Source organism: Python bivittatus, unplaced genomic scaffold (assembly GCF_059951505.1).
Source record: "Python bivittatus isolate LINGU-HERP-01145 unplaced genomic scaffold, Pbiv_v1 ctg000610_np1212, whole genome shotgun sequence".
In the NCBI taxonomy this organism is placed as follows: domain Eukaryota; kingdom Metazoa; phylum Chordata; class Lepidosauria; order Squamata; family Pythonidae; genus Python; species Python bivittatus.
The window spans coordinates 13,388,472-13,416,287 of NW_028277088.1; the positions used below are offsets into that span (position 1 = coordinate 13,388,472).

Consider the following 27,816-nt stretch of genomic DNA (forward strand, 5'->3'; position numbering starts at 1 on the left):
TGTACAGTAGATTGTGGAATAGGAGAGATGTTAAAATATGGATGAGGTTTGCCTATGGAGTGGGTGTATGACTTGTTTCACAAGTACATGAAGGCTGTGTCTCTGCCTAATTTTGGGGAGAGTACTGTTACTCTATGCAAAGGGAAAAGTAATGATGAAAAGTCTGCTGAAGGATTGATTTGTGCTTGGCATATGTTTGCTGGAAAGGTATCTGATGGAAAGAGTATCATAGGTATCAAGTGACAGTGATTAAAATTTGGCAAGTGCAGTGTGATCAGATTTTTGCTCTTCACCAGGTCACTGACAAATGTATGATTATGTGAGATAAAGCTCATTGGCATTTGCCGATTTAAATAAAATATATAGGCTTAAATTATGGAATATTTGTGGAAGTATAGAGTTGCAGATTGGTTGCTGAATATCAGAGCCGTATATGGTAAAAGTAAAGCAGGATGATAAATTCAATGCTTAGTGAATAGTATATTGAGCAGCGAGTAAGGTAAGGAGTTGTTTAATATATTTATGGAAAGTGTATAAAGTGTGTGTGTGTGTAATTATACATAGTATAAAGTATGCCTGTACTGACATTGAAGGGCTGTTGGTTAAGGATATGAATGTTGCTTTGGATGCAGAAAATGTGTTGCTCACTGAAAAACCAAAGGATTTACAGCAAATGTTGGACAGATTGTGTGATATGACACAGAGCATGGATTTGAAAATTAATGTATCAAAGTTCAAGTTCTATGAGAGGGAAAAATGAGGCAAACAATTGCAAATTATACATGAATAATGAAAAGCTACAGCAAGTAGATTCATTTATGTACCTTGATAGAATGTTTACTAGAGATGAGAAAATGGATGGAGACATTTTATTATGTGCAGAACTCAGTACAAAGGTAGTGGGTACTTTGTGATCTGTTGCAAGGAATGAATGCTTGTCAAAAGAAATAAAAATGGATGTGTATAAGAGAATGTTTCTGCCTGCTTTGTTCTATGAAATAAGAGTTGGGTGTGCCAGGAGAAACATTACAATAAATGGAATTCAGGGGAAACTGGCAAAATGAAGAGACAAGGTGAAGAATGAATGGATGCTGAATGAATATAAATTGAATATATAAGTGAGTGATCAATAAAAAATAAGGACTTTGTGGTGGTATGGTCCTAGGAGGACCAAATTGCAAAACCAGTAAAAGAATGAAGAGGAGGATCATGAATGATGAGGGTTGAGAGGAAGGAGAATGCCAAGAAAGCTGTGATTAAACAGAGCCGCTCAGATCCTCAACGTGTGAGACGTGAAAGGTTAAAAGAACAAAAGGGAGCGATGAGGTGGCATGTGGTGGAGACAAGGATGGTTTGCAAGGATAAAAAAAATATAAAGAAATATAGTGAATGGTTATCAGGGGATTTAGCTGTGCTTCCTTTTCTTCTTACTGTGTGTCTCTTATTTTTTTGGTTCACTCTTTGTTATTTCTTTTGTGGAGTTTGCATAGTCTTATTTACTAGGAAAACAAATAGTACCTTGGATGGGTAAGTATACAGGTAAGCTTAGTGAAGCCGTTTAAATCCAGTCCGGTTCAGAGTTATCCGTTTCTGCCTATTTTTATGTACTGTCATCATGTTTTTGTGAACTGAAAAAACACCCAATAAAATCCATATATTGCTATTACATCTAGTTCCCCTAATATATGGCTGTTTTCAGTTTCCTGTAATGTGTGCATTGCAAGGGCAACTATCCCTACATTAAGCTTTTTTTTTTTTGGTTCATAATATTCCCAAGGGCACACTCTTTTTTGGGTATATCTTTCTCAACTATGCATTTTTTGTGTGCACATTTTTAAGCAGAGCATGACTGATGCTCTCAGACTTCATTCATTGCTTGCTTGTTTATGTCCTTGCAGAATCAGTTTGTTGGATTACACCAATTCATTCCCATTGATAGCTGTGGTGAATTTCTTTTCCATTCAGAGTTCAAACTAAGATTAAGTGTCTACAATTACTGTGTGCAAAAATAAACCTTTCAGTTTAGAATTGTAGGCAGTTTTGGCATTTTGACTTTGCTGGTATCTTGGGATACAAACTGTTATGACGATTTTCTCTATACATTCTTCCTCTTACTATTGGCCATTCTTAAGGCTCTTAAGGCTTTCTTTTCATCACCAAGTAGAATCTTCATCTGGATACGTAGATTGTAAAATGCAGAGCTTTGAGTATAACAGCCGTAACATTGAAAAGCTTTCTGAATTCTAATATAAAATAAGAAAAAAAATCCTGGGTTTCAGAATTGTCCTGAAAAATCCATTGCTCTCTAAGGAAGCTACAGTAACGTTGGTCAGGACAAGACTTTCTATAAAATTCTCTTGTTGTTTAGGATTATTGTCTCCCCCCCCTTAATATGTACATTGTCTTAAACATATGCTTCAGACAAATTGAGTCATTTAGGTTATGGATGGTGACTACGGGCTAAAGCTCTAACAAAGAACAGAATTACATTCTCCTAAGTAGTCCTCTCCTCCTCATGAATAACAATTCATAAAAATATTATTCTTAACTGAAATAGTCAGATGTGGGAAAACCATTATACTGTGATAGTAACTTTAAGTGGGTAGTGCTTGCATGAGAAAAGCTTGAATGCTACTGTAATTATTTTTAATGTAGCATTGAGTAATTTGACCTTCATGACTTCAGGATATTCAAGTAAGTGTGGCTAGAATCTGTACGTGATCTCATGAGAGAAGACTTGAGAGACACATTGATAATTTTATGTTTAAAGGTGGAAAAGATTATGGATGTTGCCTAGCTACCTAATGGTGCAATAGAGGACAGGTATTTTCATGTGTTAAAAATAAGAAGCTTCCATGGCTTGAATCCATAGGACATGCTTCCAGAAAGGTACACACGAACATAAATACTTGGAATGGAAGCCCTTTAGAACTCTATTTGGAATGCAAGTTATAGAAAATAGTTATGGACAGAAATGTTAGAAACAGTTCAGATAAATATGCCCCAGAAATCTGAGTCTGAACATGGGTGTATTTTTTTTCTTTTTTGGATAATTTGAATTTAAGCAGCCTATAGTTTCAGGAACGTGCAATGGTTTTTGGGCTGAGGCTGTGTTTGACTTTTTTATAGTAAGCTAGGAGCTACACTCTCCAACCTCGAATGTGCTGAAAGTTACACACTAAGCATTATCTTTTTTGGGGGGGTGGGGGTGGGGTATCACATTAAATATGACAGTACATCAATGGTTGGAGGGGCTCTGGAAACTTTACCCAAAGTTTCAGGACTTCCACGGCACTAGGTTGAGAAGACGGATAAAAAGAAAGAGGAAAAACTAATTATTTGTGTATATAAGTTGGATATTACAAAAACTTGAGAGGTGACGGAATCACATCCAACCAGTTTTTAAGTAACAAAGCTTCTGTCTGTAGGCGATTAAGATTATTTTGAAGTTTAACTGTTAGGGAGATCAGTGCTTGTATATGACAGACTGGAATGTCCTATTTTGTATACTATCCAGGAAGCACCAACATCTTGCACTTATATGTTATGGAAATGTTTTCAAAGGGTTGCATAAATCTAAAGCCTGTCTTGAATAGGTTCCCATTTAGCAGACTTTAGATAGAGGAAGCAAAATTTCTGTTTTGATATCATCCCAAAATAATGGACAAAATCCATAGCAGTCTAGTTTTGTGTCAGTTTATGTCATTTATGTTATTAAGTCATCGACATTTCATATCACTTGCATCAGTTATGTAATTATGCTAATGATGGGCATGGTGAACAATTTGAATTACATAATTAAGCAAATGGTGTAAATTGATGCAAATAATACACATTCAAATTGAATGGACATTTGTGTATAACTGACACCTTCTCCCCCCAAAGTGGTCCTTTAAAATGAGTTTTTACTGTACATGTTTTCTACCCAGCTCGAATGCTGCAAGTTTTCAGTATATTTGCTTTGCACAGTTGGTTTCTGTACTTAGTTACCTAGGAAACAGTTGTGAGGAATTTGATTTGCTTGGTTGTCAGAGGTATGGCTGAAATTTGAACCGGAGAGAGATACCCATAGAAGAATATTTGCACAAGCCAAATGCTGACTAGTTCAGCTTATGAATTTTTGGCATCTCAGACAAAATAGTATTTATTAAGTAGGTCATAATAAGAAGACCGTGTATGCTTGGCGGTATATAGCTCAAGCTGGATATGGATACACTGGAAAATGTAGGATTAAGTTCAATTTGATTTTTTTTCAACTTCAGTTAAAAATTAACTGTCAGTAAAGTAAGGTGAAGAATCTGAAAGTTCATATCAAATGAAATGAAGTGATTTAGTTGGGTATCTGCCCACCTATCCATATTTTGAAGGTTTTAAATATTGAGTTTACAAGTTGATCCTTGACCAGGTTTGGGACATTAACTCCGCTGAAGTCACACAGATGATTTAACTTGGCACAAATGGCTGTTTTTGAGGGTTCAGTTGAATGGTATAAACTGTTTGTGAATTTTCAGCTTAGCAATAAGATGCATGGAAAAATTACCCTATAACTTGTTGGCTGAACAGTTGAGCTGGGAATTTTACTCCCAGAATTTCAAGTTATCAAAGTATTAGTTCCTAAGACATTTAGAGGGCATCAGTTGAGGAAAAATCTCCTCCTGTGGTGGTGATTTGGGCCTTGTTTTTATTTGTAAAGGACCAGTAAGATGTAACATAGTTGCTCTTCTTTTAAAACTCTTTGTACATCAAAGTACTGAAAAATAATCATAATTAACTGTTATTGGGAAATTATTTCTATCTGGTATCTCCTTCTGTTATCTTGCAAATCTATTTATTGTAATTTGAAGCAGAGGTAACAGCTTACTTAACAATGAAATCTACTCTTTGGCATGTCCATACAAACTTTCTGTACGTATTTCATTATCCATCTACTCTTGACTTAATAACACTGAGATCGTTTTCAAAAGTACTTAAGCTCCCAGTACATCTTCATTTCATTTCATTTTCTCCTCTGTTTCTTTGGCTTAAAAAAAAAACACCTCCTACAATGTGTGATTAGATTTCCCATTTCCAGTGCTTATTTAAAATGCACCTTGGCTCCAGAAGGAAATCAATATTTACAGTGCATTAGTGCCACTGAGAATTTGAAGCCTTGTGATTAGAGATCATTGCTGTTTTATCCAGTCTTCAAAGGAACCTTAGACATCAAATACAATCACAGATCATCCGGGACTTTGTGACACTCCATCGGGTCTACCCAAATCCTAATGTGGTGTTTTAATTATGTTAAACCTTTTAATTTTTTTAAAAAGGAGTATAATTCTGAAATATATAACCAGAAATTATATCCATTAAAGAATGTTTATTATTCATGTTCTTATTGTTGTGTAGTATCTACATAATGCATCTACAGTGAGAGCCAGTTTGGTATAATGGCTATGGCCTGAGGCTAGAAATCGGGAGTCTGTGAGTTCTAATTCCCCCTCAGGCAGAAAGCCAGCTGGGTGACCTTGGGCCAGTCCCTCTCTCTCAGCCCTAGGAAGCAGGCAATGGCAAACCACTTCCAAAATCATGCCAAGAAAACTGCAGGGACTTGTCCAGGCAGTCACCAGGAGCAAATACTGATTTGAAGGAACCAAAAAATAAATAAAATAAAATAAAATAAAAAATCAACATCATAATTCCTGTTTAGGAGGAATTACAGGAGTGATTGGGTAAGGGGAAAAAGGAAGAATGATTTATTAATGATCTGTAACTAAAATTCAATAATATAATCCAGTTCTGGTAGAGAAGGGTTATTGAGTCATTTTGGCTGATAACTGGATATTTGAAAACGTGCTATGTAGGCTCTGTTACAAAAGGATTCTCATGAGCGGGGTTCCCTATTTCCCAAATGATTCCTAGAGATTCCCAGGATGATTCTTGCAAGCAACTGGCACTTCACCTTCTCACCATCCCCTGTAGTCCCACAAGACACTCCCTCCTATCTTCAATATAACTTTTAGGGGGAAGTCCTGTAGTTCCAAACACAGCATTGGCTGTAGCCACCTGCCGTGTGCATTTTCCAAGAATTCCTATTGTGTTCTTCAGTTCCCAGAAGTGCTCTTGAAAAAATGATACTGGAAATTGATTCTTTCTTTCACAACATGTCAGTTCCCTATTCAATTATTAAATGAAAATATTAATTATTTTGATTAAAAATAGGTGGGGTAGCATCAGTGATAAAGAGCGGGTGAGAGAGTATTTTTTATTTGTTGGTCTCTCTGTGTGTATATCTTCTCCCACATTTACTGTAATTCTGGCTTTAAACAAATGTCCTATTATTAATAGTCCCTTTTTAAAAGTGCTGCAGTACATTTCACGAATTAGGCATTCTAATTGATTTTTGTCACAAAACTGTAGATGCCACTTACATTTTAATATAGATTCAGCTTCAGGAAGGAATATAAGCTGGCAGCCGACACACTTTGTGCCATACCTTCTTATTACCCATGTGTGTAAATCTTTTGGGAGAGGGGAGGGACGCTTGAAAAGAAGCAGAAAAGCAGTATTTGTTTCATTATACTTACATCTGTTCTTGAGGAATTTCAAATGAGATTTTGGGAATCATTAGCTAATCAGTGAATGTATTATTACAGGCTTCATTACTTTTGATTTCTTTTTACATGTTATAATTTGGGGTTCCTTTTTTAGGCAGCTAGACTTCCAACAAAAATGTGCCAAGTTACATATTCAAATGTGGGTAGGGATTTGGATTTTTGATCATTTTTATTGCTCTGTTTTTGATGTTCAGAGGTAATTGAACTGGGAAATAGGATGGAGAATTCTGATCAAGAAGTTTCTATAATGTAACAGCTTAGATATTCCACTTCTAAGATTCTAAATCTTACATAATTCTACACATAAAACGACTTGCATATACACAGGAGTCATTTTTTGATGATTATCTGAAGAAAAAAATGGAGTTGGGGTGAATAACAAAAGAAATGCCAACTCAGTATACAATTACGGAGGAGTGTCAGTGGAGCAAAAACAGATTGGAAGTTGGAAATAAAACAGCCAGTATTATTACATTTTAATACAAGCTATGGTGTGGTCACATTTATGATATTCTGTATATTTCTGATTATGTCAAAAAGGATGTTATAGAGCCAAAAAGCCACCCCACCCCAAAAACAACAGTTCAGCTATCCAAGATTTTACAGCATACATCCCCTGCTTTTATCTAAAATGCTTCGGGTTTTTTAATAATTAAAAATAATGACTTTTAAGAGGGAAATAATATTGGTTAAATGCTGGTTATCCAGTGAAATAATTGATAGCACATTAAGCATTCACAAAAATAGACATTCCTTCACACAGCGCATAACAATATTTGCACAGCTTGCGTAGCTTTATGAAAGGATTAGAAAATGCGTCTCTGAGCACATTCCCACATTTGGGGCAATTAATGGTCTGCAAGCCTCATATGGCCCATTAACACTTTTTTATGGACCTTGAATACTAAAGTAATAATAATATAAAAATTACAGTGACCTCCCAGTTTCAGAAGGTTTCAGAGATTGCCTGTATCCAAAGTGTTCAGTTCCATCAGTTGATGGAATCATGCGTTGAAGAACACAGACTTATGGTCTTGGTTTGGTCATGATAATAGTAAAGCTGATTAAAGTGTTTAGAAATCTCATAGAAGCACATAATGCTGTTAGGTAAGAGATTATTTTTATTTATATATATATATATATATATATATATATATATATATATATATACACACACACACACACACATACACACACACACACACACACATATATACACACACATCCATACATACACACACACACATCCATGCACACACATGCACACATCCATAATTATTTTTGTTCCATTTTTATATTACATTCTCCCTCATTACTAGAAACATCTCTTTTATAAATGTATTTCCTTTGCTGAACATCTTGAAGTGCAATAAAAATGTATGGTGTTTAAACAGGGAAGCTAGACAGCCTAATAAAAATAAATTTTATTTTTCATTTCACTTACTTTTCCTCTTTCCAAATAAAATACTTGAGAACTTGTTGCTTTTGAGTTCTCTTGGGTGCTGTTTGTTGCCAAAGAAGTTTAAAAGACCCAGTACCACACTGCCAAACGAATACTCAGCATAGCAATAATCTTTGATTATATAAACCCTTAAGGTTGGAACCATGGTGTCCTGCTAACTCTGTGCCAACTACGGTTGGATTTTCATGATCAAGGCATGAACAGTACTATGTAAAAAGACCTTGAAAACGATTATGATTACTGTACATGATGGTTCCGTATTAAAAGTGCAGGTCTCTCTTAGCCTGATTAATATATATTATATAAATGCCCACAGCAGTATAGCATCAAATGTTTCTTTCTCCCAAAACTAGATAAGAAAGCAGAATGTCAGATCAAATCAAATGTAATTCTTAGGTGGTTTAAACAAACGTTGGAGAGAGATCACAACTCTCTTGAATTTATGTGCATTATGTAAAATTGTGCTTTGTGTTAATGCATGTTAGCCGTAGCCCCATTTTTGCAACTTACATAACTTTTTAAAAACATGATGCCAAAATTTGGTGACTAACTGCCCAGTAATGTTGATGAAATGTCCTAATTTTTCCAGAACATTGGTATATTAAGCCCCTAAATTACTTCTAAAATGTGATCCATCACAAACACTGCAAAAGGAGAAACATAGATAAACAGATCCTGTTTTTGGTTTTCTGCATATGTATGGAGGGTGAATGTGCAACCCAGAAGTTGCTGAACTACAATTCCCAGCAACTCTGTGATGAGTGGCTAAAAGTGAAGGATGCTGGTGGTGCAGTTCAACAATATTTGGAGTACCCACATTGCTTTACCATTGCTTGCCCATGGTAAACAACTGTGTTTTTGTAAATAGTATTGATAATACTCTCCTCTTGGGGACAAGAATCTTAAGGAAGACTCCTAATATCTAAGGCCAAGTTTATTATACTGTCATTTAGGGGCACTATAGTAATGAGTAGTATGATAGAAGTGTGCTCTCAGCTATGTACATATCCTTCAGTGTGAATAAGGACTGAGCCAAATTGCTTGGAAACTCAAATGGTGTGATTTCCCTCCTGATTTGTTTCAAAAGAAGGGAAAATATTATGAATGATCCAAGTGCTTGAGATACTGTACATTATGCCAGCAACTGCCATTTTTACAAAAGGTCAGTATGATTGCTTTTGGTTAAAGCATCTTCCTTTGACAAACTATTGCATTTTATAAATGAATGGTTCAGAACTTCATATGGTTTGTTCAAGAATGTTGGGTGCTTTAAAAAGAGGTGTACAGCCCATCCCAGAGCTGTATGTTGCCCGTGAAAGTTTTAAGTCCATGCCCCAGGGCTGCTCCAAAAGTTATAATCAGACTATAAATTGATGTGACAGAAGGGGAAGATGATTAAATACCCAAAGTAGTATATTAACTGAATTTAACTAATTAAATTTAATTTTTATTCTGCCATCACCCATTGTTTGCAGTGCAATCCTGTCCTATAAGAGTAGCTCCTTTCTAGCCTTCAAGCAATTTATTCTTCCATTGGTTATGTTAGATAACTAATTGGAGACTCTTTTTTTCTTTTTCTTATCCTGCAGGTTGGCTATTGTAACCATTTGGCTTCAAAATAAGAACAGTATGAGTGTCCCACTTTGTAGGAAAGGTCTTACATCACAGTTTCTTTTCCTTTGTGTCCCCTCAGATATGCCCCTTCATGTACGGCGCAGCAGTGACCCAGCATTAGTTGGCCTCTCCACATCAGTCAGTGATAACAATTTTGCTTCAGAAGAGCCTTCACGAAAAAACCCCACAAGATGGTCCACAACAGCAGGTTTTCTCAAGCAGAATACTTCTGGTGGCACAAGAAGTCATGAACGAAAGGTATTACATTTTCTCTTCTGCTGGAAAGGTGGCACGGTGGAATGTTTCAGCATCGTTGCTTCATTGGGGAAACTCATGCTTTAACCTCTGACTGAACTGTCAATTTTAAATTGGCTTGCTTATCTTCTCACACTGCTCTAATCGCCAAACTGCTAATCTTTTTACAGTGCTCTAATCGCCAAATTGCATCACTGAGAAACTCAGGGATTGGGTTATTTGGGGCTTGATTCTACAGCTGACAGACAAGCTCTCATCAACTCTTGATTTGCTTCATGGTGTAGTAGGTTGAAAACAGACCATTAGAGAATCTCCTTCCTGGTTAACATAACTCTTTATAAATTGCACCGAAATGTCACAGTCCTTTAGACGTGACAGTGATTGATGAGAGTTTCTGTTCAATTACACTGGCACACAGATTCTGTATGTATAGGCCATCTCAGAAAATTTTATAAAGATTTACCTGTCTGGTGAAAAATTCCTTTGAAAGAAAGTACCTCAGTACCAATTGGTGGGTGGGGGGAGTGTGGCTATCCTATCATGTCGCCCCGAGTCTGCCATTAAGTGGAATTCCTTTGAAAGAAATTTTCAGTGCCAATTGGTGGATGGGGGAGAGTGTGGCTATTCTATCATGTTGCTCCAAATCCCCCATTAAGTGGGTACCTTTGCCGTGTGAACCTTAACGTTGACTACTTGAGGGCCCTGATAATGAATTTTTAAAAAATGTTCCCTTATTTATTATGGTGAATAAGTTATATTAATTGAGAGAAGAGAGCTGAATGTTTTGTATTTCGCCTTGTGTAATTCTAGGTCATGGTTATATTCATCATAGTTTTTGTACAAGTATGTATTTTCACTGGTGAGAGTTCTTATTTTTATCCACCTCTATTCTATTTTTATCCTTCCCTCTATTCTATTACACATAGGCACTGGACTTTCTTTTACGAGAAAAGTGAAGTCCACGTTTGGTGCCTTCCAGATGCATTGTGGCGATGTCCTCCACAATTCCCCAACAGGATGGCTTGTTATTTATAAACACCAGAATGAATGCTACAGTCTTGCAGAGCTATAAATATAGCTTCCTTCTTGGGTTGCTTGACTAGAAAATATGGGCCCTAAAATGTTATTACTTTCACAGTGATTCTGGATTTCTCTTATTCTAACAAGGTCTTCGTGATTTATCATTTAACTGTAGCAGTCCTTTTCTACCTTTTGGTAGAGAACAATGAACAGATGTGCAAAATAAGGCTACTAACTTAATAGCATCATTTAAACTTCCAAGAAATACTGACACCCAGTGGGTGGCATTATTCCCACCCACCCACCATAATTTTTATGGGTTCAGTATCTCCACATGAACAATAATACTGATGACTAAAGAAATCAGCATGAAACATGTTTTCCTGTGTACCTTTATTCTCAAACAGGAGACATCAAAGACATTTTTTTCATTTTTGTTTAGTCCCTCTGCTCTTTCTTCCTTGACCTAATTCTGTCTGTAAAAGTGCTTTTCTTTAAAAACATGACATTTTTTTCAATTTCACAGCACAGTTACAGACACCCAGGCAAAACACAGACTGCACTATTGCTTGGCTAATTAATGAAATTTTGTACATATGCTGATACTGCATCTAAACATAATAAAAGAAAGAAAGAGAGTAAATACACACATGCCCACATAACCCTAAGTAGCTATAGGTTCAATGTGACATATAGCAATATATCTTATTTAGGTTGGCAATTGGGTGTATGGGTTATTGAACAAAGGAGAGCATTTTCTTAGTTTAAAATTCTTATTTTTCTCTTTTATTCTCTGTCTACCCGTATCATTTCTCTTCTAATACATACTTTTGTTCTTTGGGTTATTTTCTGTGTCTTTTTAGTCCACAAAGGGCTTTAATACTCCCACCTTTTCTTTGTAAGCCGGTGATAAGAGAGAGCACCAAGAGTTAAATCGTTTACCATGAAGGATCCTAGGAAACTTTACTAGCTATTAGTGGGAAAAAATACAGTTGTGCATTGGGAGTTGGTGGGTGATAAGGAAGGAGAAAAAGGATCAGGTTGAGATATTTTTAGCAAAGAATTCCCAGTGAAATAAAGGACAACAAGAGTAGTTACTCCACAATAATGTCTGAATTTCATTAGTTGTGTTGGATTACATTTTAGTTAAGTGCCTATATCTGAGTTCCCTGTTTGTCTCTATAAATAATTTTGGGTACTAAAACAATATTTTGATCTCTTCAGTTTGTCCTTTGTGCCCTGTGCAAAAGCTTGTCATCATGTTTCCTGCCTTAATCTCAAACCCCGAAGTAAAACTGTAAAGAGATTTCTTGTTATGTTCAGTGTAAAATAAAAATCTCTCTGTAGCTAATGGCAACTTATTTTTTAAGAACAAAACTGCTGTACTAGGAAGGCCTCTCTAGAGAATTCTTGATTGGCACTTTGCCTGGGAAATTTTCCCTGCTACATGTGTATCCCCCTAATACAGGTAGTCCCCAGTTTAAGAACAAGTTCCGTTCCCAAGGTCTTTCCTTAGTCAAATTTGTACGTAAATCGAAACTGTATTATTGTATAATACTGTATAAGTACTGTTGTGTAATGAACTCAAACCATTATTAATTCAAAACATTGTGTATTTAACTCAAATTTTGCTACAATAAGGCTTTGTTCTTAACTATGGGTCATCCATAAACCAGGCATTCTTAACCTGGGGACTACCTGTATCCCATATGCCCAACATGTTGTACACTTTTGTGAATTGGACAGTATAGTTGCAGACTCTCCTACCACTTGCTAGATTATTCCCATAAGTGACGGCATGCCTGGACCAAAACTTACCTTGATACCTAGACTGATTTTCATATCACTTTGACTTACAATAAATAGAGATTGTAGGAATCATCTGGAACATGCTTGATTGGGTCATTTAGGGCAATGATTGGTCAATTTGAGCTTCTATCTTTGGAAGCTAGTCCAACCTCTAGAAAAGCTCCTATTGAGTGAATCTACTTTATCATAAAGGGGCTAGTGAATACCCTAATGTAGAGTCTCAGGGAATAATCCTTATGTATAATTAAAGATTAAGATTAAGGCTTCATTAGTATTTGGATGAGAGATGATCAGGAAAACCAAGGGCTTTATGATAGACTGGGAAGTCAAAAAAATATCCCAGCGGAAAGCAACATGAAGCTGCTTTCATATTATTGACAAGAAAATTCTGTGGATGTATCTGTGAAATCATCAGGATTAAGCTCAACTCAGTGGAGACTTTCCTTTTGTGGTTTGCCTAGCTGTAGTTTTACCCAGGGGCCAGACTTGTGGAGTGTGTGTGCTTGGTTTTCAAAGAGAGATAAGGAAAGGTATGGAGAAGAGCCCTCTCCTTTAGACATGCAACCTTTAGGACTGGAGTTTTGTGTGTTCGGGTTAAGTTTTAGTAATTGTTGTAAATCACATGACTGCATAAAGCCCAGAAATTTATAAGAAAGGGGCCCTTTGCTGTATATTGCAGGATGGAAATAAAGACATTCCCCTGTTCTTTGATTGTCACAGACACAAAATTCTACAAGACTTCATGAGTATTTTCCGATTAACCCACTTATGAACTGGGAAGTCTTAGAAGGAATAGAGTTCTGTGTTTTGAGTGCAAAGTGATTATTGTTGGTTGTGAGATGCAATTTAATTGTTCACACACTTATCATGTATTGGTTTATATCTCATATGGGTAACATTTATGTCACCTGAGCACTTGTATGAAACTACATAAGGAACTCTTGCACCTACATTACAGTTGGACCATCAGTGCAAATTTGAAGTGTCATCTGGATCAAGTATATGCATTTAAAATTGTGATATAGAAGCTTTGGTCTCTTACAGATCCTCTTCAGGGGCATGAAAAAAAAGAGTAGTAGGGACAAATAATCCATTCAGGTATTCCATACTGATAAGCATAGTCTCTAGGAAGGTGTAATCATATAGTGATAAGCTACCAGGAGGGCCTAAATCTGGATTCTCCTGTCATTTAAGGCTGTAGCTGCCTTCATCTAAATGTGGTTGTATAGTACCTCTCTAAAGACCTTCTCATCAAATGTGATGAAGAGGTGGATTACAATATGTATCCTTGGCACCCTCAAGTTTATTTTTTTCTGAATGCTTATAGAAACTTTTAAATGTGAGAGCCTGCATTTTAGCATAAAGCAGCCATATATATAAAAATGGTAGGAAATTAATGCCACCCAACTATGTTTACATCTCCTTGCATCATTAGCAGCTGAGCTTTTACTTCCTCTTTGTCTTCCAAGATATTTTCCTGAACTTCACCGAAGCATGACATCTGTAGAAATGAGCAGAATGACCAGATGAAAAAGAATCTGATTGCTCTAGCATAGTAACAGGGAATTTGGACACAGGGGAACATTAAATCAGGAAGATGGGAGAAATAATGGAGTGTGGTGCAACAGATATTGATGTCATTTTTTAAGCTTTTCATGATGGTAATAACTGTAAATAGAAGATCATTGTGCATTTAAGAAATAACTTAAGGAATGTCTTAAATATACAATGATCTGCTTATTAATTGCAGTAAGTGAATGTTTGAAAAGTGGGGAGGCAAGATGGGTCCATCCTCTTTTCCAAACTAGGGAAAGCTCCCTCTGTGTCTATTGGAGAAAATTACACAACTATAATAAATGTGGACACATAATTGGTATAATGTTTTCTTTGGAGTCCAGAATGCTGCTTTTAAAGTATACCTGATAGCTTGGATGTGCTTAGAAAGATTTTTAACTTTTCAGCTGCAGATCGGTCATACTATATTAGCTTCAACAGAGGTCCAGAATATGGCTAGGGTTTCCTTGAGTGTGCAGAAGTATTTGAGGATGTATATGATTCCATTTTGGGTATTTCTCCATGACTATGAAATTAGCAGGACAATTAACCTTTCATTTAATCCTAACAGGACCCAGTGTCAAATGCATATCATATAATGTGTGTTAATACATATGAATTGGTTTAGTCTTTCATGTGTCAACAGATTTCTTTATAAATTATGACCAACAGGACTAAACTTTCGTATCAAAAGATGTATATCATGTATAGAAAACATTTGAAATTGTATTTTAAATCTCAGTATGAAGAAATGTATGTAGAAAATAAGAATACATAATCAAATCAACTTTTTAATTTATTGGGTTGGCAAGCTTTTCATTTGTTTACAAAAGATGGTTATCATGTCAGATTGGAAAATGTACTTTGCAAAGCATGCAAACTTATTTCAAAATTGTTACAGTGGGGCAAAAAAGTATTTAGTCAGCCACCAATTGTGCAAGTTCTCCCACTTAAAAAGATGAGAGAGGCCTGTAATTTTCATCATAGGTATACCTCAACTATGAGAGACAAAATGAGAAAAAAAATCCAGAAAATCACATTGTCTGATTTTTAAAGAGTTTATTTGCAAATCATGGTGGAAAATAAGTATTTGGTCAATATCAAAAGTTCATCTCAATACTTTGTTATATATCCTTTCTTGGCAATGACAGAGGTCAAACGTTTTCTGTAAGTCTTCACAAGGTTTTCACACACTGTTGCTGGTATTTTGGGCCATTCCTCCATGCAGCTCTCCTCTAGAGCAGTGATGTTTTGGGGCTGTCACTGGGCAACACGGACTTTCAACTCCCTCCAAAAGTTTTCCATGGGGTTGAGATCTGGAGACTGGCTAGGCCACTCCAGGACCTTGAAATGCTTCTTACGAAGCCACTCCTTCGTTGCCCGGGTGGTATGTTTGGGATCATTGTCATGCTGAAAGACCCAGCCACGTTTCATCTTCAATGCCCTTGCTGATGGAAGGAGGTGTTCACTCAAAATCTCACGATACATGGCCCCATTCATTCTTTCCTTTACACAGATCAGTCGTCCTGGTCCCTTTGCAGAAAAACAGCCCCAAAGCATGATGTTTCCACCCCCATGCTTCACAGTAGGTATGGTGTTCTTTGGATGCAACTCAGCATTCTCTCTCCTCCAAACACAACAAGTTGAGTTTAGACCAAAACATTCTACTTTGGTTTCATCTGACCATATGACATTCTCCCAATCCTCTTCTGGATCATCCAAATGCTCTCTAGCAAACTTCAGATGGGGCCAGACATGTACTGGCTTAAGCAGGGGGACACATCTGGCACTGCAGGATTTGAGTCCCTGGCAGCGTAGTGTGTTACTGATGGTAGCCTTTGTTACTTTGGTCCCAGCTCTCTGCAGGTCATTCACTAGGTCCCCCCGTGTGGTTCTGGGATTTTTGCTCACCATTCTTGTGATCATTTTGACCCCACAGGGTGAGATCTTGCATGGAGCCCCAGATCAAGGGAGATTATCAGTGGTCTTGTATGTCTTCCATTTTCTAATTATTGCTCCCACAATTGATTTCTTCACACCAAGCTGCTTGCCTATTGCAGATTCAGTCTTCCCAGTCTGGTGCAGGTCTACAATTTTATTTCTGGTGTCCTTCGACAGCTCTTTGGTCTTGGCCATAGTGGAATTTGGAGTGTGACTGTTTGAGGTTGTGGACAGGTGTCTTTTATACTGATAACAAGGTCAAACAGGTGCCATTACTACAGGTAACAAGTGGAGGACAGAGGAGCCTCTTAAAGAAGTAGTTACAGGTCTGTGAGAGCCAGACATCTTGCTTGTTTGTAGGTGACCAAATACTTATTTTCCACCATGATTTGCAAATAAATTCTTTAAAAATCAGACAATGTGATTTTCTGGATTTTTCCCCCCCATTTTGTCTCTCATAGTTGAGGTATACCTATGATGAAAATTACAGGCCTCTCTCATCTTTTTAAGTGGGAGAACTTGCACAATTGGTGGCTGACTAAATACTTTTTTGCCCCACTGTACATTTATACAATTATTTTAATAAAGCTAGTGATTGTTAGAGAATAATATATTTATCTATATTAGGTATAAGCATATTTCTTTTAAAAATCCATAGAATTCTGTATATAAATGCCTTGGTTGAGATCCAATAATATGCTACTGGCTTTTCACATGGGGATAATAAACACTAAGCAAATGTATCAAAACAAGTATAAAATTAAAATTAAGAAGGAGGGAAGCAGAGTATGTGTGCAAGAACATTTACTATCTTCTTTTTGGTGCATTGTGATTTATAACTTTTATGCCAAGGCAGCTAGTGTTTTTTCAGGTGGTTATAGAGCAATAAAGGTAAAACCAAATAAAGCTCAGGAACAACTGGGTTTACTTCTGCTCTTGCCATTCTTCAGTGATGATTAGAAAATGTTGTAACCTTCCCACTGTGTTTATATTGACTAGAAACACAAAGGAAAGGGAAGTGGAATAGATGATAATGATAATGGTGGTGGTGATGATATTGATGTAGATGAAATGTGGTATAGTTTCATGATATACTTTAGATTAAGTATAGTGACTGTGTCTGAACAAGGTCTGTGTGAAGTTCATAATGCATAGGCCTTTTTAAAAAACACTATGTTATGCTTCTATTATCTCCATGTTTGTTCCTATCCATTTCTTCGCTCTGGAGCATTTTGTTCCTCTTTACATTAAATTTTTTTTTTTTTTATTAGATTCAAGAATTCCTGGCACTCAGTGGGTCAAGGTGAACGGCTAGAATCATTTATGTCTGGGCAGCCCCAGAAGCATGCTGTGTTCCTCATCTGAGTGTGATAGCATACTTGGAGAATATCTTTAAACCTCAAATGGTTGAATAACCAACAAAGAAAAGACCTGCTACTTTTTTCAAATTGGACTTCAGTGAAAAAAGAGATTGTACTCTTGATTGATTGGTTATATATTACAGTAAGCTTCCCTTACTGCATTCAAGGGGCTGCATCACCATGTGAATAGTAGTGTCTAAAGGCTTTCTGAAATAGCTAAGTCATCAAAGCTTTGGGAAGATAATGACGGGAGGGTCTGCTCTTACCATCTACAAAGATTCTCTCCGTGTTCTCTCCCAGTGGCTATCCTTCTGTATACATTGGGCAGGTAGGTGCTACCTAGGATAGGCTTCTTGAAGATACCTACATTGTAAGGCACCTGGGGCTTTTGTAGGTGAAAAGTAGCACCTTGAACTGCATCCAGAAGCAGGTAGCTGGTGCACCTTCTGCAGCAGCGGTATAAAATGGCAGTAGCAGAGTTGGTCTGATCTTACACAGGCACCCACATTCGGCACCCGCTGAATTTTCTGCCTAATCTTCAAGAATAGCCCCTAGTGAAGTGATTTATATAGTCTTACCTGACCCAAGGAACATGGATTGATGGAGGTATCTTTTGTAAGCAACATGCAGCTTGTGGTCTGTGTCATTCCCAGCCTCCCACCCACCCACAATGATCTTGTCTGACAAAAGGAAAGTAGAACATGAGAATAGAAGATGATGACCAAGTTGGGTGACAGCAGATGAGGGTTTTGACAATTAGAAGATGGGAAAGGCGGGGGGGGGGACATTATTAGAGAAAGAGAGCTGTAAAATTAGAAACCCTGATTGTTGCTACAGTGTGTTAGGGAGCAAAAGGATTTAAAGTCACATCATAAAGTAATCATGGTATAAGAATAAAAAAAAAGGAGTATAAAGCAAAATTGAATATAGTCATAATTTAATTTTCATCTTGATGCGTGTGGATGATTCTGCACCGTTTATATAAGTTAACTATATTTGTTATAAGAGTTCTTCTTAAAAATGGACCTGAGGAAATCAGCATATGTATTGTCGAAGGCTTTCACGGCCGGCATACGATGGCTGGTGTGGGTCTTCCGGGCTGTGTGGCCGTGGTCTTGAAGTCTTGTTTCCTAACGTTTCGCCAGCGCCTGTTTTCAAATCCTATTTGAAAACACAGAGATACTGGACAACACCAACAGCCACTATACCAGGCTATACCGGGAAGCCATTGAGATTCACAAACACCAACACAGTTTCAATAAAAAAGAGGAGAGTCTAAAAATCAACAAAACCTGGCTACCAATCCTGAAGAAAAATACAGCCTGCAAAAGGTCAAGGAACTCAGCTCAACCACCAGGACATGTGAACAGTTCACACAATGAACTTGCTAATCACCCCCAGCAGCCCCTCGTTAACAATTCAGTAGAAGAAAAAACCCTGCCTAATCCCCAGGAAAATACACACAGATGCTGACTCCAAAACAAGCAGCCACTCAGTAACCCAACCCCCCCCCCCAGATCTCTATAAATACCCACAGAAGGGTCACTTCACCCTGGGCACAGAGAGAACTGCTCCTGTCTGTGCTCCTGCACTCTGAAGATGCTGGTCACAGGTGCTGGCGAAACGTTAGGAAACAAGACTTCAAGACCACGGCCACACAGCCTGGAAGACCCACACCAGAAATCAGCATAGCTTTCCTTCCTTTAGGGTTTTTCTTTTCTTTTTGTCTTCTTAGAACTACCCCCATGACAAAAGCTCAGCTTCTGTGCTGTAATTATATTACATCAATCACCATATGCTATTTTGTTTGTTTTGCATTATCTTTATTGAAATTTTACTGTGAGATTAATGAATGGAGAGTGAGTGAGTGGCAATGGGGAAAAATCCACCAGAGTTCCTGGGTCTTGGGAATGAACATGATCTGCGCTTGAGAATTCTTAGTTTAGCCTGTTTGTACATAGAGCACTGCCCCCCCCGTTCCAATAGTTGCCTTGTAAATGAGGGAAATTAACTGTGGCATTTTGTTTTTGGATTACACTTTAATCTCCAGTTGGATTCAGATGTTTCAGGGCCACTGTCAAAATCAAATGTTTGTGGCTAAGAGGAGAAACATTTTCCACCACTTACCTTAGTCATTCCTCCTCCTCCTCCCTCCCACCCCTCCATTTTGGCTTGGGTCAGATATAGCAGATCTTTTACAACTAAAAGTAAAGCATATTTAACTTTGCCTGGTTGCACTTCCTGAACTTAAAGCCATTTAAATTTAACACAGTCCTTTTTTAAAAAGTCTTTCCTACCTTCTCCTGGCATTGCTAAGGTTTTTTTTTTTTTTGTATGCATGACAGATTGGTTCTTCCAGTTGCCAGAGAACAGGCATTTTTAAAAGGCTTTTGAAAACAGGATGAGTAAGAAGCAGTTATTTTTTTCAAATTCTTTTTACAAAAAGCAGAATGCAAATAGTCTGTCCCTTGTGAGAATTGGAACTAAACTCTTGCTCCTGCCTCCTTGTTTTCCCAATTAAAGAACACCATTATTTTTAGCTGCTTCATTCTCCCTCTACTGAAGAAGACTCTTTCTCTATTGGAATAATTTTGCAGTACACACTTTCTCTCTGTGTTCTGATTAATAGGCCCCTGGTATTGTGCTGTTAGACCTGGCCACTTTGTTAAGCATGGCTTATGGACTGCACCTGTCTCATCTGCTTTGGTTTACAAGGTCATGGTTCCAAAATCATCAGGAAATAGGCAGAGTGTTCAATTGCATTGTGGAATGATAAAATAAACTGAACCTACCCAGAGGGGAATAGAGACTGCCAAGCAGTGGTGTCCGTCTCATTTAATATATACAAACATTTGTAACAAGTCACTTGCTGACGGACACAATTAGCCTCTATGTCCCTATTATAGAGCCCTGAAGTCCTGAAACATGTGCCTGACATCCCTGTAAACAGAATATTCCCAAAATGGTCTTTGTCTCCAAGAATCTGGGTAAAAATTGCCATCCTATCTTTCTACCTACCTCTCCACATACATACTAGTCCTTCAACTATTCTCACCTTCATGGTAAATGATATTCTGCAATAATATATGTTTTCATTCACAAAAATCTTTCTGCCCGGTAGCACTTACTTGAGCAAGATACATGCTTTCTGGCTCAGCATCTAGAAAACAGGTGATGAACTTGTCAGAAACTTCCAGAGAGTTCCAAGTAGCATCTCCAACCTTGTTTAGAGCTGCTGAGAATTGGCTAGGGAGCCAAGAACTCCTTGCCTTGGCCTTAGATTATATTTTACTAAATAATATATACAATCCAGTATTATATAGTCAGAAAGATTATCCCCCAGCTACCTGTTTTGCTTGATCAATTGATTAATTGATTATCTTAGGGCAAAATCCATTTCTGCATAGACATTGGTATTCCTGTCTAGCCCTTTCCAGGTGTTGAGTTGAACATGTGAAGGATTTCACAGTGGATCAAGGGCAGGGCTGCAGCCATGCAACTTGCTCTCTTTTTCATGCATCTGTTCCATATGCATAGAAAGAGGAGTGATACTTCGCTTGAAAGTGAGAACTCCTTTCTGGGTTCTCTAGGGCCCTAATAAATTAGAGTCCCAGACTCTTTGGGGAGAAGAATTTATACTCAAAACCACAAATATAGCTCTCCCTCCCCTCCCCCAGTTGAACATGAAAGATATTGTGCATCCCATTTGAACTTTTCATATATTCCAAAATAAATAAAGAAACCTTTGTTGCTCAAATATCAGTTCAGAATATGAATGAATTTTTGTTCACATAGAGCTCTTTCATTCCTTCATTCCAGAGACCATGATTAAATGCCACCCTCTTATAATAGTGAGTACTGTTGAACAAGGAAATATTGACTATTAGCTTTGGATAAGCCATGATATTAAACCAACTTCTTACTGTAGTTTAATATCCTACCTTGTTTTTTAGGAGGTTGCCATTGTTTTTGAGTTCAGACTAAATATGAGGTTAATTACAGACTTCCTGGACAGTTTGTTCATGTCACAAAAACACTTTCTTTGCATATGTCATTGAAAACTGACAGAATTGAAAGATCTAGAAAGATGGAAGAATCTAACATTTCTTGGCTAGGACTCATTGTGACAATAAAAGTGAATATATTATTTAAGATGAATTTTCTATTTCAAATGGAACATATTCCAATTTCAGACAAAACGTTGCAGGATTGGCAAAGAACAGTAATTGGATATAAATGGAGTGGGGAAAAATAAACAAGGTTAAGATTCAAAGTTTTGCAAGATGCAAAAGAAAGGTGGATTTACAATTCCTAATTTGAATTATATATTATGCAAGTTGTTTCTTGTTGATAACAGAATGGATCAAATCCACAAATAGTAGAATATCAGTCATAGAAGGCTTAGCTGATGTATTAAATAGAGATATAAGGCAAGATGAGAGAATCATGGGTGTAAAGATTAAAAAAGAGTCATACAAGTTAAGAGCTTTTGCGGATGACTTGGTTTTGATTTTGGCAGACCCTTTAAAGGGAATTGAACTTTTAATGAGTAAATTAAAAGAATTTGGGGCATTAGCAGGCTTTAAGATTAATAAACAGAAGACAAAGATGTTAACAAAAAATATGAAGTTACCAGACCTAAGAGAACTGATGAATAAAACAGGTTCCAAGATTGACAAGGTGAAATATTTGGGTATAACTATGACAAATATGAACTGTATGTTATTTCAAAATAATTATGTTAAGACATGGAATGAAGTTTAAAAAGATATGTCAAGATGGGACAAAGTACAACTGTCACTGTTTGGGAAAATTTCTGTGATTAAGATGAATGTTTTGCCCAGAATGTTATTTTTGTTTCAGACAATACCTGTTTTGACAACTGATGTACCATTTAAACAATGGCAGAAGGATATATCTAAATTTGTATTGCAAGGGGGAAAAAACCCATGAGTTAAATATAAGGTACTACAAGATGTGAAAGAAAGAGGAGGATTGGGTTTACCAGATTTGAAACTATATTTTGCTGCTTGCTGTTTAGTTTGGATGAAAGAGTGGGTGTTGTTAAAAAATATAAGGTTTTATGGGTTTAGAAGGTCATGATTTGAGATTTGGATGGCATAGATATCTGTGGTATGATAAAGCTAAGGTAATGTAGACTTTAAAAATAATTATGTTAGACAGGCTATTCTTAGATTATGGAGCAAATATAAACTCAGGTTTTGCCCAAAAATATCTTTATGGCTTTCAGCGCAAGGAACATTTTATAGACAAGAAATAAGAAGTAAACTTAAATGGTTAACCTATCGAGAAGTACTACAATTTTCTCAAGGAAATTGTAAGATGAAATCAAGAGAAGATTTGATAACAGAAAGATATTCTTGTCAATGGTTTTCATATGTACAATTAGTGGAAAGGTTTAAAGTGGATAAAAGATTTTATGGTTTTGAATTAAGTATGACTGAGTTTGAAATAGAATTATGTAGTCATGATGAACATGTTATTGCTAAAATGTATAAACTTTTGCTGAAATATGAGACAGAAGAAGAAGCAAAAGAACATATGATAAAATGGGCTAAAAATGTTGGCTATAATATACAAGTGGACCAATCGGAAATTATGTGGTTGAAAGGCCTGAAATTTACATTATGTTCTAGCCTTAAAGAGAATTTTTATAAAATGATACATCATTGGTATCTGTCACCAGAGAAATTGTCTAGAATGTATAAAGATACTTTGAATCTTTGCTGGAAATGTGAACAACATGAAGGGACATTTTATCAAGTTTGGTGGACATGTAAAAAAGCAGAGCCGCCAAAAGTCACTCCACAGTGAGATGGGTGGTGACAAATTTGAAATATAAATAAATAAAATAAATCTTAAAAAATTGATACAAATACATGCATTAATTCAGAGGATTTTAAAGGTTAAAGTACAACTGAAATCAGAGACTTTTCTTTTGGGTCTAATGGACAGGCAATTAGAAAAAAAGTCATGGAACTTTGTTTTTATATATGAAAACTGCAGCAAGACTATTATATGCTCAAAAGTGGAAAGGTTCAACTACCTACAACAGGGGATTGGTTGATGAAGATGATGGAACTTGCAGAGATGGCTAAATTAACCTCTTTGATCAGAAAAAAAAAAACCTATCTACATTTGTGGTTGACTGGAAACCTCTTCTAGACTTTTTGCATGAAATGGAATAAAAGCAGTTATGATTTGTGGTTTTGATGATTAGAAAAAAAATGGATAATAGAAAAAAGTGAGCCTTTTTTGTAATCATAGAGTAAGAGGTAATTTTGCAATTGTACTTATATTTGCTGCAAAGGAAATCGGAAGCTGCTTCTTTCTAATTTTATTTTTTTTCTGCACTTTTGCTTTTTCTCTCTCTCCATTCTTCTTTACTGTTTCTACTCTTTATTAGTTTTTACAAATACAAAGCTTTTACATGCTTTGTAAAACTTCTAATAAAAAAAATATTAAAAAATAGCTTTTACGCCAGAGACAACTTTAGTAAGGAAGATTTAATCACATATGCCAATTTGGTGTATCCGAACTCAGAAAAGAGATTAAAGACACAGCAAGAATTGTTCAGTAAAGGTAGGAATTTCTGGAAGAATAAAAAGTGACCTCAAGAAAGAGTGACCTTGAGAAAGATGACAAAACCAAGGTAATCAACTAGGATATATGACATAGAGAAATTAAAAACTGAATGATAAAGTAGATGCAAAACTTCAAAGACATAATCGCAGTAGGACAATGGGAAGAGTTTACCCCAAGCTATAACTTGAGGGAAAATTGGTATTAAATGATTTACAGATGTTATATAACTCCATCAATATTTACCAAAATAGATAAATCATACAATAACAAATGTTGGAAATGTCATAATAAAGAGAGAACATTTTATCACATGTGGAGGTTATATAAAAAAACTCAAAAGTACTGGGAAGAAATACATCAAAATATCAAGAAAATTGTAAAGATAAAACTTGAACTGAAACCATAGATATTTTTATTAGTTATAATTAGATATAATTCCAGAAAATGTAAAGCTGTATGTTGACAGCTGCAAGAACAAATCTGGCACTACGTTGGAAAAGAGGAACTATGCTGATGATATCAGACTCGGAGACTAAATTTGGAGAATAGGCAGCAATGATAAAATTGACAGGATAGATCCATAATAGGAGCTTAACCAAATTGAAATGGGAATGGTTCCCTTGCATGTGATACATTGCATAGCAAGACAAATTTAAACATTTGGTTCCTAAAAATAAGCTATGAGACCAATTAAAAATAACAGATGAAAATACTTAAACAAAAACTAGCAACAATTTTTAATGTCAAAAATAAATATGTAAATTGTGGTTAGCAGAAAAGAAGGGGAGAATGTGTCATTAAAAAGTTTTCCCATCATGCTTTTTATTTATATGTAGTAGTTGTTTCTTTTTGTTCTATTTTTTTTGTTTTGTATTTCATTATCTTAACAATAAAAATAGATTTTGAAAAAGTAAAATTTTCATGCATTTTAGACTTTCCTTTCAGCTTCAGTATTACAAGCTGAAATGTTTGTTTTTAAGCTGTCGTTCTTCCGAATAATCACTCCTTTATCTAAACCATGTGCATTACTTTTTTTCCAGAAATCCATTTCAATTATAATCCAGTACAGTGGTACCTCGGGATATGAACTTAATCCGTTCCGTGACTCTGGACGTATCCCGAGTTGGTCGTAACCTGAAGCAAATGGTCCCATAGGGTTCAGTGTAAATACGGTTAATCCGTTCCGCCCTCTGCCCGAATTTGGTCGCAACCCGAGGCAATTTCCCCATAAGGTTCAATGTAAAGTACAATCCGTTCTGAAACATATGCATTTTATTTTTATACCACAAAAACATGAAAAACAGTGCAACTGGCACAGCATGAAGAGGGAGAATGGGGTGGGGAGGCAGTTATTGGTTGGAGGGAGAGTCCCCTTCAGGGGTTTCCTCTCTTCTTTGTCTCTTAGCTGCAGGCTCAGTTCTGGGGAAAAACCTGTCTATAGTCTGTTGTTTTTTCCTGCGCTGTATAACCCTCCGGAAATGAGAGAACACGTTATCGTTCATAAGATTCAGCACTCTGCTTGTCACAGTTCTGTTGGGGTGGTGCTTCTCAATGAAATCCTGGCACTCATTCCATTTCTCCATGATGGACTTTATCGCATCACAGCTCACCTCCTCCCCCTCCTCCTCTTCCTCAGTGGAATGCTCCTCGCCCAGCACCTTCTGTTGCTCACTCTGGAGCTCAGCAAGTTCTTCTGTGGTCAGCTCCTCCTTATGGTCCTCAACAAGCTCCTCTATGTCCGCATCATCCACAACCAGACCCATGCTCTTGCCCATGGACACAATCTCCTCCACTACCTCTGCATCAGACCCTTCACACTCATGTCCAGCAACACATTCTGGCCACAGTTTCCTCCAGGGTAAGTTTAAGGTCCGGCAGGTGACATCTTCCCAGGCTTTGTCAATGAGGCTGATGCAGTGGAGGACATTGAAATGTTTTTTCCAAAACTCTTTGAGAGTCAAGGATGTTTCTTCAGTGACATTGAAATACCTGGTGAAGAGCGCCTTTGTGTACAACTTCTTGAAGTTGCAGATCACTTGCTGGTCCATGGGCTGCAGAAGAGGTGTCGTGTTGGGGGTGAGGAACCTGACCTTTATGACGTCGTACTCGGCGTCCATGTCATCCACCAAGGCTGGAGGGTGTGCCGGGGCATTGTCCATCAGGAGAAGGCACCTTTCAGGCAGCTGGTTCTCAGACAGGTATTTTTTAACGCTGGGTGCGAACACCTCATGCAGCCATTCCATGAACAACTGCCTTGTGACCCACGCTCTCGCATTGGCCCTCCACATGACAGGCAGTCTGGCCTTGTTCACATTGTGCTCCCTGAATGCACCAGGAGTCTGGGAATGGTACACGAGTAGCAGCTTAATCTTCAGGTCGCCGCTTGCGTTCGCACACAGCAAAAGGGTCAATCTGTCCTTCATGGGCTTGTGCCCTGGCAGTGCCTTTTCCTCCTGCGTGATATAGGTTCTCTTTGGCATCTTCTTCCAGAAGAGCCCTGTCTCGTCACAGTTGAACACTTGCTCAGCGATGTACCCTTCCGCCTTCATGAAGTCCTCAAATTCTTTCTTGTAGGCTTCTGCAGCAGCCTTGTCAGAACTGGAAGCCTCACCATGTCTTGCCACACTGTGGATGCCACTTCTCTTTCGGAATTTCTCAAACCAGCCTCTGCTGGCTTTAAATTCCTCACTTGCTACGCTGGTAGAGGGGTTTGTCTGCAGCAAATCACTGTGCAGCTTCCTGGCTTTCTCGCAGATCATAGCCTCACTCACGCTATCACCTGCCAGCTGTTTCTCATTCAGCCACACCAACACAGCTTTTCCACCTCTTCCAGCACTGGTGTCCTCTGCCTTGTTAAGATCGACACTCCTTTGGCCACATCAGCTCCTCTGATGGCATCTTTATTCTTGAGAATAGTCGAAATGGTCGACTTCGCCATCTTGTACTCCAAGGCCAGATCAGTCACACGAATGCCACGATCATGCTTTTCTATAATTTCCTTCTTCAGCTCGATCGTCACTTTTCAGAGCCTTACTCCCGCCAAGCCTGCTCTACATTTTCTTTGGAGCCATGCTAACACGCACACCAAAAATCTTCGCAAAACACTGCAAAACACACCACAAGCCTCACCGAACGTCTCCTTGCTACCGCGGCCTCGCCCACAGGAAGCTGCGACCGCGTGGCAGCAGGGAAAATGGCCGCGGATCCGGTTCGTAAGTCAAGGCGAGTTTGTAACCCAAGGTAAAATTTTCCTGCCGAAGCTGGTCATAACCTGAAATGTTTGTTGTTAGAGGCGTTCATATCCCGAGGTACCACTGTATTTTGTGCCATTATTACTTTGGTAAATATCAACAATGCTTCCCTGTTCTTTTAATTATCCTGAGCAGCATATCAGATCCAGCAACTTCAGCATTTGTTTCTGAACACTCAAGATAGAAAATCAGAATTTCAAGAGCATAATGGGATTTTCAAGACAATTAACTGATTGCCTTAAGCGCAGGAGTGTGAATGAACATGCTAATGCAGCTCTTAGGAGAAGGGAGAAGTTGTATAGCTTACTGACCATGATACTCAAACCAGAAATTCCCTTGTTTGGTTT

General features: G+C 37.4%; 1 protein-coding gene across 4 annotated transcripts in view; it reads left to right on the forward strand.

The window, feature by feature from the left end:
• PARD3 (par-3 family cell polarity regulator) overlaps positions 1 to 27,816 on the forward strand; it is a 574,792-nt gene that overhangs the window by 216,964 nt on the left and 330,012 nt on the right. For all 4 annotated transcript variants that reach the window (XM_088149996.1, XM_088149995.1, XM_088149997.1 and 1 more), the window contains one exon: positions 9,752 to 9,930. In XM_088149996.1, coding sequence (XP_088006122.1) covers positions 9,752 to 9,930 — 179 coding nt within the window. The remainder of the gene's footprint in view (positions 1 to 9,751; positions 9,931 to 27,816) is intronic.